The sequence below is a fragment of the Miscanthus floridulus genome, chromosome 4 (genome assembly GCF_019320115.1).
Source record: "Miscanthus floridulus cultivar M001 chromosome 4, ASM1932011v1, whole genome shotgun sequence".
Classification (NCBI taxonomy): domain Eukaryota; kingdom Viridiplantae; phylum Streptophyta; class Magnoliopsida; order Poales; family Poaceae; genus Miscanthus; species Miscanthus floridulus.
In genome coordinates, this window is record NC_089583.1 from 90607829 (window position 1) to 90618757 (window position 10929).

A 10929-nucleotide genomic window follows, 5' to 3' on the forward strand; every position below is an offset into this window, starting at 1 on the left:
GGACCAGGCGCCAGCAGTTGTCATCTTCCAGGATATCCGTAGGGTGATCAGAGAGTTTTTCTTGCATTTTGAATGTTCATATGTTCCTCGTCTGTGTAACTCTTCTGCGCAGTCCATGAGTAAAGAGCAACGGAATGAAATAAATATATACAGTAGGAGTGACGTGCAACAATAACCGAAGAGCAAAGAAGTGAAGTTAATTGGAAGCGACGATGAAGCATATCATCGAAAAAGACCAAGAATCCAAAGGTACATAATGTATATGTAGAAGCATAAAAAAGCGAATCCAAAGGCACATAATGTATACTGGAAGCCTAAAAAAGATATGTATCTAAAAAAAGTCTGAACAACTTACGATTTGGGACAATGAGAGTATTTTAATTCGTAATAGACTTAATAGGACATTGTCGTATTATTAGCAATATTAACTTTATTATAGATATCATGATCATCACAAAATAAATTATAGCCATTAAAATTTATGAAAAAGGTAAAATACAAATTGATATATAACATTTTTATGCTTATTTCTTATAACATCAGATAGTTTTTTCTTCTTCCATTGTAACGCACGGGTATATTTGCTAGTATTTATTAAGCAGGCACCGGCATAACTACTTGGGCATAACTACTTGCACCGCTCCAAGTTTTCGTGCATTGTGGGGAGCGGTGCCCAAGTCTCTTCTCTCCTTCTCTGGCTTGAGGACGGCCTAAGAGCAAGGCTAATAATACAGCCAGCTTACTGGCGGTAAGGTTCCTTGTAGTCTTCTCTCAGCCCACTCATATAGTAGTGAGCTCTTTACAGTTAATACATGACTCACTTGTCTCTCTCACAGATTTTTTTGGTTCTTGTGCCTAAGTCGGCTGTAAGCTTACAGCCCGCTTCTCTTCTCTCTTCTCCCCTCTCTCCTCCACCTCAGCATTTAGTCGGCTTACTGTTATTATACTTGCTGTAATAGGCCCACACTAGGAGGGGCGTAGCCGCTGGCAGCCCTTAATGCATGTAAAATGTTGCATTGCGTCATTCAATGCAACAGAGATCATGCGGATCCTCCACCCTTGGCAATCCATCGCTGCGGACCGCTCGCGGCGGTGGATCAAACTCTTGTCACTTCGTCAAATACGAATTTCTCATCACCTTGCCTTCACCTGAGTACCTGACCACATGCCTTCGTTTGGCGTCCGCTAGTCGGCGCTCTGTGCAGGACCGTGCTTTGACGAAGTGACAACGTAGAGAACTTAACAAGGGGAAGGATTCGATAAGGTTGAGAGTTTGGTTTAGAGAAGGGCCACGCTAAGCTAGGTATACCACATAATTTTGTGGGGTTCGTGAGAGTTGGGCTGGTATGCTACGTTCCAAGGATTGGATGACCCATTATAGGCCTTTGAGTAAACCATTCTCCATGGGACTAGAGGGGATTGTGAATGTTTTGTCTGAACAAGCTCTATGGGAGTTTGTGGCCTATTTGCATGAGGGTTTGCATGTTCCTTTCTTCCTTTTGTCTCGTTATTTACATTTCCTTCATCTTCTTACTTTTTTTCCTTTCCATTTCCTTTCCCTCTTTCTTTCCATGTTCTTTTCCTTTATTCTTCCCACTTTCCCCCTCTAGTCCTCTTGACGAAATATTCTCTCCACTTCACAATTCTCCTTTTTTGCAATTTTATATTTGTTATTACAAACATACAATGCTATCAATAAAATAGCGTTCCAGTTTGATGTTTCCACAAATATCACAAGAAAAATGTTCCAACTCAAAAGAAGTTGTACCCTAAATATAATATTTTTACAAATATATTTGTGTGTTCATCAAATGTAATTTTAGAATGTTATAGTTGATAAGAAAAATATTATAGCTTAAATAAATAAATAATTCTAAGGAATTTTTGTGATTTGTTCCATAAAACCTAAATTTAAAAGTAGCCTTGCGATAAACTTATAAACATAAAAAGAGTTATAATAGAATAAATGTTCTAAGCACAAAGGAAGGCATTCCAAATAAAAAGGCAAATATTCTAATCAAAATATCAAATTTGATCATAAAAAACATTTTGATTAAAATATAAATTATTCTTAGCACTAAGGAAAAATGTTCCAAAGAAAGGAAAAATATATAAGAAAGAAAAGAGTGTTTTGAGTAAAGAAACTAATGTTGTAAGCATAAAAAATGTTCCGATCAACATATGAATTGTTCACAATATAAGTAAAATGTTCCGAACAAACAAAAAAGTTCTAAGTATGAAAAAGTTTGAGGAAAAAAATATGTAGAGAAAAATAAAATATTCTAATTCTAACAAAAATAAAAAATGTTTTATGCACCTAGTCTAGGGAGAAGATAGCTGTTCGCCAAAACCTTGTGTCTTTACCAAAGTGCCTTGGGATATAATCTCAGGATATAATGGAAATCTTTAAGAAACTAGTCTAATAGAGGGGTAATATCGTACAGATACATGTATGGGCGAAGTCAACGGTCAGCCCAGTATAATTACTCCTTCCATAGCAGCCTTTTGGAATTCTCTCCTAATAGACAGGACAAGCATGCGACGTATGATCGAGATGCCTTCCAATAAGCTTGCGTGCATAATATACTTATCTAATCGAGATGCCTTCAAATAATTACAAGGTCTAAACAAGTCAACATTAGCACTACAGGTCCGTTAGATACTACTACATGCTAAGTGAGTATAACAAGGGTTTGTTTGATACTCCAACAGAAAAAGATGTCAAGCTGCCTTCCAATAAGCTTGAACTTGCTAACTGAGCAGAACAAGGGCTTGTAGAAAATTCAACAGTCTGACAACGTCTAATTGAGAGTCCTCCCACGAAGCTCAGGTACATGAAACCTATCAGCATCAAGTCCACCATGATACCAATATGGCTCTGGCACAGGCCACCTGTCATCGAATATAATGTTTCAATGTAAGTCCCTTGTTGAATGGTAGTCCAAGCTACTAGAAACAAGTGGGAATGAGGAACCAGAAAGAACAAGTACCTGTTTTCCTTTGTCCTCACACGGACTGGTATGGGTACAGAGTGGCCATATCCCCTGTCATGAACATATTGTTTTCAATGTAAGTTCATATATTAAGTAACATGCCTGCCAATTAGAATCAAGATATAACAGGAAAAGGAACACATACCATTCCAACGGTAAATCATTCACTAAGCTTATAACTTCAACAATCTTCTGCCTTGGCAGAAAAGGAGTAAGACCTCTACCATCATAAAAGTTCATGCCAACAAACCTCCCATCAAAGTTAATAAGAGGACCTCCAATCCCAGCCTAGTACAGAAAAAGGTGCAATATTACTGGAGAAGTTGTAATTCCTGAGAGTGAATGTATTGCGAAAACAGAGAACCAAATACATTCTAATGCAATTATCTATACGGACTACCATGTAATAAAACAGTAAAAAAAATATGCCACGGTACCTTGTTCATTTTACAAGTGGAAAACTTGAGATCTTTGTAATCAAGTTTGCTATCCTTGTTACTACGCTTCACTTCACCAAGTGAGGCCATCAATGGTCCATGTAAAGTGTCACGGCCTATAGCTACTACTTTTTTCAGATGGATTTTGCACTACTCTACAGAAGATGTCTTCTGCACAAACAGCATGGAAGTTCTTGACACTGAATAGCAATATTGTAGTTCAAATTATAGAGTTCCAATGTCCCACTGCCACGTTGATTCGGTGGGAGAAACACCTCAATTTGTAATGATAACGTGAGCTCATCTAACCATCATATATATAACTTAAAAGACCAAGACAAATGATACGGAGCACCAACCTTCAAGGTATTATCAATTTTGTCATCATCATGACTTCTAACCAAAGTGGCTGAAGTCAGGATTACAGTGCGTGCAGCTTTGCTTCCATGCCTCTTTAACTTTATAAATAAGCCTGTGCATGCAAAAGACCTCACATACCCTACACATTACAACTTTAATCATTAGTTAGTGAACATAAAATACTAGTACAGAAAAGTAATGAGAGCATTCTGCAGCAAAATCACCTTTGAATGAAGCAAGGGAGACAACACGACGAGATATATCTCTCACAACCTTTTTCTCAAGTCGCTGCCAGACACGTTCCATTGAGACAGTGTCTGGATCACCATAAGGATACCCTTTCCAAGCAAGTAATTGACCAAACCTTTCTTCAAATCCATTAAGCAAATCCTCATTAACTGGTTAAAAAACCATCAGAAGTTAACTATAAAAGTGCCATAAGTTTTCGGAAAAAAAAAACTATAAAAGTGCCAAGGGAGATGGCAGCAATATCAAAAGAAACAACTTACATTCAAGCACAAGTGGTGGCGGAATGGGATAGCCACAGGCTCTTATCCGGTAAAAAGTTTTCATAAACCCTGATGCAATAAGGAGATCTCTATTAGTATTCAGACAGGAAGAAATACCCAATATCCTTCTGGAACAAGATAATATATGTAACATTCACTTAATATTATGTGGACAATGATCAATAGCTAACAGTAAGAATGATGGTTTGCATGATTGTTCAAAAGTCAAGGGACTATACCCAATATCCCACGTAAGTCAAGTTTTTCAGGACTGCAATAGAAGACATCAGACTTGTTATGATACAAAAAAAACTAATGCACAGGAACTAGCCTGACAACAAAAAACAGTTGTACCAACACAGGAAATGAATTTTATGTAAGGAACCAAAGGTACAAAGAAAAGGACTATGAAGTCAGGATAATAAATATTCAATAGGAGACATGAGAAGAGTCAACAGATTCATATAAGTTGCCCGGTCCATATTGCAAGAATGTATAGTTTTAAGTTTAAAACCTTCCTCATTTAGACAAATAGTACATTAACCTTGTGCACTAATTTAGTACAGAAAAAATGTGGCAGTGCTGCTGGTAAAGGTAGGGTTAGAAATAACCAAATCGTTTTCAATCCAAAGATTACTATGAACTACTGAACTCTGAAGGCTCCAATGCTGCTATTATCAAAAGATGTGTCAGAACTCCGAAGGCCCCAATGCAGCTAGTAACAAATATGGCTTACCATACACAACGAAGTCCTGGGTTTTTCGAACAACAAGCTAACTGGGAAAGAAACATTTCAAATACTGTAAGTGTAAGAAGACATACTTGAGTATCTGAAAATGCTTCAAGCGATCACAGAGTAATCCCGGTAGGAAAGAGTATCCCACAATCCCATCACCTCGATCATAAACATCAACGTTCATCCCAATAAATCTTCCGTCCTTCCCCAGAAGTGGCCCTCCAAGTACAGCCTATAGTAACATAAGAAACATGGTGGGTTTTATAAAGAAAAATTGCGTTTTCATAATGCCATCATTTATTCCAAATTCTCCATCATGCCAAAAAAAGTAGCAAAGAGATCAACAGCATACGATAGACGTATATTGACTCTCAGCTCAGGAACCCACGTGTTAACACATTTCATATACAGAGAGCCGTGCATGGTCATCAAAGAGCCTGACTCATAGGCACGCCCAGCAGCTAGTAGACTTTCATCGTCAGGACAGGTATATGTTTCCTTAAAATAATTCACATCTATAGGATGGACATCCAGGAAGCCCAAGCATGTGACAATAGCAATATCATCATCATATAGTCCCAAGAACCCATTAGTAATTGTATTATCAGCAAGGCGCACTGCAACCTGTAATGATAAAACAGTACATCAGCATAGAATGGCCAGAAAAAGCCTGAATAAAACAAAGCAAAATGGAAGATACAATGAAACCTAAATAAATAAACAAAAGCGAAAACGGAGGACGATGTTTAGACAAACACCAACCCTCAATTTATCATCTCTATTTCTGTAATCCTTGAATGCTCTAACCAAATGTTCTGAAGTCGCAAATCTTGTTAGGTGTACTCTAGCTGCCCCACGTGGCAGAGGTATGCCCGAGCACACAAATAACATCTTATCTCCTGGACAAGATCATGATTTAAATAATCAACAAGTGACAACTAAATACAAATTATAAATTAGGAAAATTCATGAGAATCAGCACAATCACCATCAAACAAAGCAAGGGAGACCACAATGGAGGACAAATCAACATTATTAGCACTGGTTCGATAATATATTTGACGAGGTTTGACAATATCGCCAAATGGAATCTCTTCAAAAGCTGAAACTTCTCTATCACAAAGAACTTCACCGAATCGTTCCTCATCAATAGCGCACTGATTCTTCTCAAAATTAGCTCTTGCCAATGCACTCTCATAATCTGATGAAACAACATGATAGGACACAACTATATGAGTAATTTATTAGAGCAACATGTGCCAGAAAAGGAAGAATCAGCAAATTCAAAATCAATGACTCACGTATCATCCACCGTTTTGTGAGACGTCTTTCTTCGCGGCTCATGCGTTCCTTGCCATCACCCCCACTTGAAAGCAACGAGGATTCAAGTTTATTCCTTCTATTTATGGCTCTCTGCTCCCTACTAACACCTCTCGTGTAATCAGTATGCCCCTTGTTTCTCAGGATTTTTGCAGTCCTGACACAGAAAGTAAATACAAATGCTTAGTGGAGCAAATAAGGCCATGCAGTAATGTTCGATCATAATGCACCAACACCAATTGGAATTGGAAAACTAAAATATTAAAGTACATTACTACCTAATAACCTTCTATATTCAGGTTCACTGATAGTATCAACAGTTATAATACTACAAAGCACAAATGTGCTCAATCGAATTAATTTGAATCTTTGCATATGTATAAATATAAAAAGCTCCAGTTTACCCTAATCTTTGGTGTATGGAAAATCAGTTAGTAGTAGGTCAGTAGCAGCTGGTTGACATTGCTAGAGAGGGCGGAACACAAAAGACTCAAAATCAGCAGAATCAAATTCAACAAACAGGATAGAAGATGGATCCAGTGGGCAAGCCCAACATTATTGAATTGGCTACATGTATACATGGTTTAACTAAAAAAGAAGTCGGAATATAATAAGAAAGAGGCCTAGTATATATATGGATGTAACCTTAAATGTTAATACACAGATTGAAATAGAGCCCCATGAAAAATCAGTGCGATGGATTTCAAAAGGCACCTTCAGTGGTAAAAAAAATATATACTTGTTCGAATCAATCCATATCTAACTCAAGTTAGTTGCAGAATTGAAAACTCGATTCGAATTGCTAGGTGAACAGCTACAACTAAAGCAGTAAGGAAATGAGTTAATAGACATTACATCGCGCAACTTGCTTGTCGCCGATGAAGCAGGCGAATCGCTAGGGGCACGTCCCAGAGCACCCCCGCCCGCCAGATGCGTCGACGCTACAGGTTTGTTCAGGCCGGACGCCGGAGTCGCCGCCAAGGCGCCAACTGTGATGCCATGCGTGCCTGCGAGTCCGCGACCGCGAGATGCTGATATGATCGCCGCCGGCGCAGGGGCGAACCGCTGTCAGCAGACTAAATGGAGTTGCACGTCAACAGAATCTGAGGTGGAGGGGCGAGAATAGAAGAGAGAGAATAGAGCGGGCGGTTAGTGAAACGCGGGGCTGCACGCACGAATCGAGGAAGTAATCGTCTGCTTCCAGCCATCAGCGGGCGTGGAACCGACGTTTTTCATGGGGCCGTACATGCAGCTGAGAGCCCATACATGCGGCCATTAAATACTTAAATTATTATTATAATCTATCTCTTAGTCGATCTATTCTATGAGCTGACTATTCTCGATGACTGCTGGCAGTTTCATTTAGCCGGCAGCGGGCTGGCTTATTAGCCATGCTCTAATGGGACGTTGTGGGCTAAGTCTAAGCTTTGGGCAATCATCCTTTTACGGCCCAACACCACCACAGAAAGGAGGCGCAAGAGCGGCCTATAACGCCAGTCCTCGTGTTGCGAAACGCGAGGAGCATCTTTTCGCGCAGGGCCCAGCCCTCCTAATCGCTCATCGTGAGGCGGCATCTAATTTGTGACGCTAACTAAAATTCTAAAATTGCATCTGAGAAAGAAAATAACACGTAAAAACATGGACACTGCTACAGTCCGTCAGCGCGGTGGTGTTGCTGCCCAGCAGCGCGGCCTTCTCCCTGAACTGCTTCCACTCGTCGAACACTTCGGTGAGCCTCTGGAGCTTGGACTTGAGCCCCACGAGGCAGTTGGCGTGCACCGTGCACACCCTGTAGAAGTCCTTGTGGAGGTCGCAGAAGCCGCTGAGGTAGGCCGTGTCCACGAACTGCACCCGCACGCCATGCCGCGCCGGCAGCTCGTGCTTCACTTGGTCGAACACGTACTGCTCGTGCGCGCCCGGGTACCCCTTCCGCGACTCGTACCAGCTCCCGTAGAACGCCACCATCCGTGTGCTCGCCTTGGCGTACACGAACCCGCCGTTAGTTGGCCAACTTGTTCAGGTCGTACGGGTTGTCGCCGCCGAAGAAGTCGCACGACGTGGCCATGTCCGCGCCTATCGGGATGCGCAGCAGTGGGTTCCGCAGCCAGATGATGTCCACATCCTGCGGCACATTATACCAGCATACATAAGCATGCACGAACGCACACACGCATCAGTCAGTTCTGCAGCAGATCTTTCAGCTCCGATCGGAGCTGCTGCTGCTCTGTCGTCTCCGACGGACCCCGAGACCAGTGCTCAGTGCTCACCGTGAAGACGAAGCTATTCGGTTGTTCTTTCTTTCTATAGCCGAGCTCCAGGATCCGGGCCTGGAACCGGTTCCTGCGCCACATCATGTCCAGGTAGTCCTTCTGCATGTACGACTGCTCCGCCGCGTAGTCGACGCCGTCGACGCGGAAGTAGTAGCAGAGCTGGTGCACGTGCTGGCACCGCTCGTACGCCTTGGCGTCGACGGCGACGACGATCAGGTGCTTGAGCAGAGGCACCGTACTCACGCCCAGGCGGAAGCTCTGCAGGAAAAGGTCCAGGAGCGAGCCGGGAGCCGTCCACGCCTCGTTCGTGAAGGTCATGATGATGGTCTTGTCATCTATGGCGTCTCGTTCTTCGTGTGGGTACAGCTGTACACCTCTGCAGAGTCTTGAAAGCTTGAAGTCTCTCGAGACGAAACTATTCGGTTGTTCTTTCTTTCTATACCCACAGTAGCATGAATGATGGACTATGAGCACTATTATTATAATGATAAATATCTTTACTTCTATATTGAGCATGGCATGTTATACTCTTAATGAACATCATTGCTTTCCACACTTCAAACGTCTGATAATCATCTTATGCATCCACTGAGAATGTACTCCGATGAACATCATTGCTTTCCATACTATATGTTGGAATTAAGCCCTGCGAATACGCAATGTACTCACGATGCTGCTGTTAAGTTGTTTTGCAGGTAAAAGACATTGACGGCCATCTCACCCCGTTGTCGGTGGCAAAGTGGGTGAATGGCAGGAGCCATCCAGATTATGATGGCGACGCCCATGGGCAAGGCGACCACCAGTTATTAGCTATATGAGTGATCCGTAGCGTAGCAGTGTTGGTAAAAGAGTCGTTTGGTTCACACTACATTTAGTCTTACATTGTATAATTAGTTTATTATATTCAACAAGACTTGTAATATATGTTTTCATTGATTTATTATGTGCTCCGATGGTGAGGTGTAATCTTGAGTTGTGGAGGCTATTGTGGTATGATACTTAACCTGATCCTAAAGAGGAGTTGCCAAGTGCGCTCCTGAGGGCCTCACGGTGTTCATTTGCCTAAAATTAAGCTAGTCAAGTGGATGACACTTGTTTTAGGTTAATTAAAGCGACGGGTCCCTCACAATGACGGGTGCAAAGGATGTCCTCACGTTGGTGGAGCAGCTAGACATGACCACCTTCTCCATCCGCAAGGAGAGCTGGGAGGCGGACCAGCTGCGCCTCTCCATTGTCGCGGCGAAGCGAGAAACGGCCGCGGCGAAGCTTGCCACCGTCGAGGCCCAGGCGCGCCTCGCTGGTAAGGCATTCAACATGATATGATCTTATTTTTTCACTACGTGCGACGTCGTGTCTTCAGTTGTAGTGTTTTCTTGTCTCCTTTTCAGCCGTCTAGGAGCAACTGATCGTCGCGCAGGGCGAGGCGGTGGAGGTGATCTGGCTTCGCCAGGTAGCCGAGGACAACACCCGTGTGTCCTCCCGGGTGGCGGCTGAGAGCAACAGGCACTACCAGGGCCTTCACGCAGCAGCATGCAACACCATCCACGTGCTTTCGCCTCCTACGCCTGCGGGGATGACCCTAGCAGACCGCCTTCGCACCATGTCACCACGGGTCATGGAGGTGGCCACGTACTGCATTCGCCTAGGGGCCGCTTCGGCCATGGCCGTCGCCCAGCTTCGGCTGGGTGAGGACCTAACCGTGATGGAGCCAGGGTTCCCGGGAGAGACGAGGTATCGACAGCAGCCAGAACCGGATCAGCGAGTTCTCCGTCGTGGGCGATGGTGTCTTGGCCACGGTGGATGTAGAGGACATCATTTGTGATGCTCCCCACGAGTAGTTCGATTGTAACATGTCTCTGTATTCTGAATAAAAATGTTTATAATATTTAGTAGTTATTACTTTAAGTTCATCTATGTTTCCTGTGACTTGAACGTTCCATTTGTGCGTCTTAGAGTTCACAGACCGTATGACACATCCGTCGTTAGTAGGTGCTAGCATATCCTAATCATCACCGCCGGTAGCCTTCACCGCCGCTTTCGTCAATTTCAAGCCCGCGCGTGAGTCTTGCGCGTCACTCCATGCGTATTTACAAAGTTTTCGAGAAATTTTCATTCCTGCGTCTGATATAGTTGCTTACAAAGGACCGCCCCTAGTGTATCTTTCTCCTCCTCAGTGTTGCTATTCCTGATCACCACCCTTGCTCCCTAGTGTCGAACTGCACGACCGGCCCTACTCAGCGGCGTGCAAGCTACCAGTCACCGCCGATAAGCTAGTGCTCCGCGTCGGTATGCCTCACTGGTAGG

The 10929-nt window shown here is 43.0% G+C and overlaps 1 protein-coding gene and 1 pseudogene across 10 annotated transcripts; both read right to left on the reverse strand.

The window, feature by feature from the left end:
* Nucleotides 1–2335: 2335 nt before the first annotated feature.
* Nucleotides 2336–7482, reverse strand: LOC136552081 (uncharacterized). 10 transcript variants are annotated; one of them, XM_066543627.1, is made up of 10 exons: nucleotides 5843–5934; nucleotides 5424–5659; nucleotides 5122–5267; nucleotides 4539–4570; nucleotides 4300–4368; nucleotides 4015–4188; nucleotides 3790–3929; nucleotides 3139–3281; nucleotides 2991–3044; nucleotides 2336–2892 (listed from the first exon to the last, which is right to left on the reverse strand). In XM_066543627.1, exons 3-10 carry the CDS (start codon nucleotides 5217–5219, stop codon nucleotides 2802–2804), a joined length of 801 nt encoding a protein of 266 aa, XP_066399724.1. In that variant the 5' UTR covers nucleotides 5220–5267; nucleotides 5424–5659; nucleotides 5843–5934; the 3' UTR covers nucleotides 2336–2801. The 10 variants fall into 10 exon arrangements, 3 of the variants coding, with proteins under 3 accessions (XP_066399724.1, XP_066399725.1, XP_066399726.1); XM_066543628.1 differs by lacking the exon at nucleotides 5843–5934 and having other exon boundaries at nucleotides 5388–5516; XR_010782748.1 differs by lacking the exons at nucleotides 2336–2892; nucleotides 2991–3044; nucleotides 3139–3281; nucleotides 3790–3929 and adding exons at nucleotides 6024–6236; nucleotides 6337–6512; nucleotides 7211–7482 and having other exon boundaries at nucleotides 4111–4188; nucleotides 4300–4570; nucleotides 5388–5659; nucleotides 5798–5934.
* Nucleotides 7483–7954: 472 nt separating this feature from the next.
* On the reverse strand, nucleotides 7955–9341 carry LOC136548800 (uncharacterized protein At4g15970-like; annotated as a pseudogene).
* Between the last annotated feature and the right edge of the window lie 1588 nt (nucleotides 9342–10929).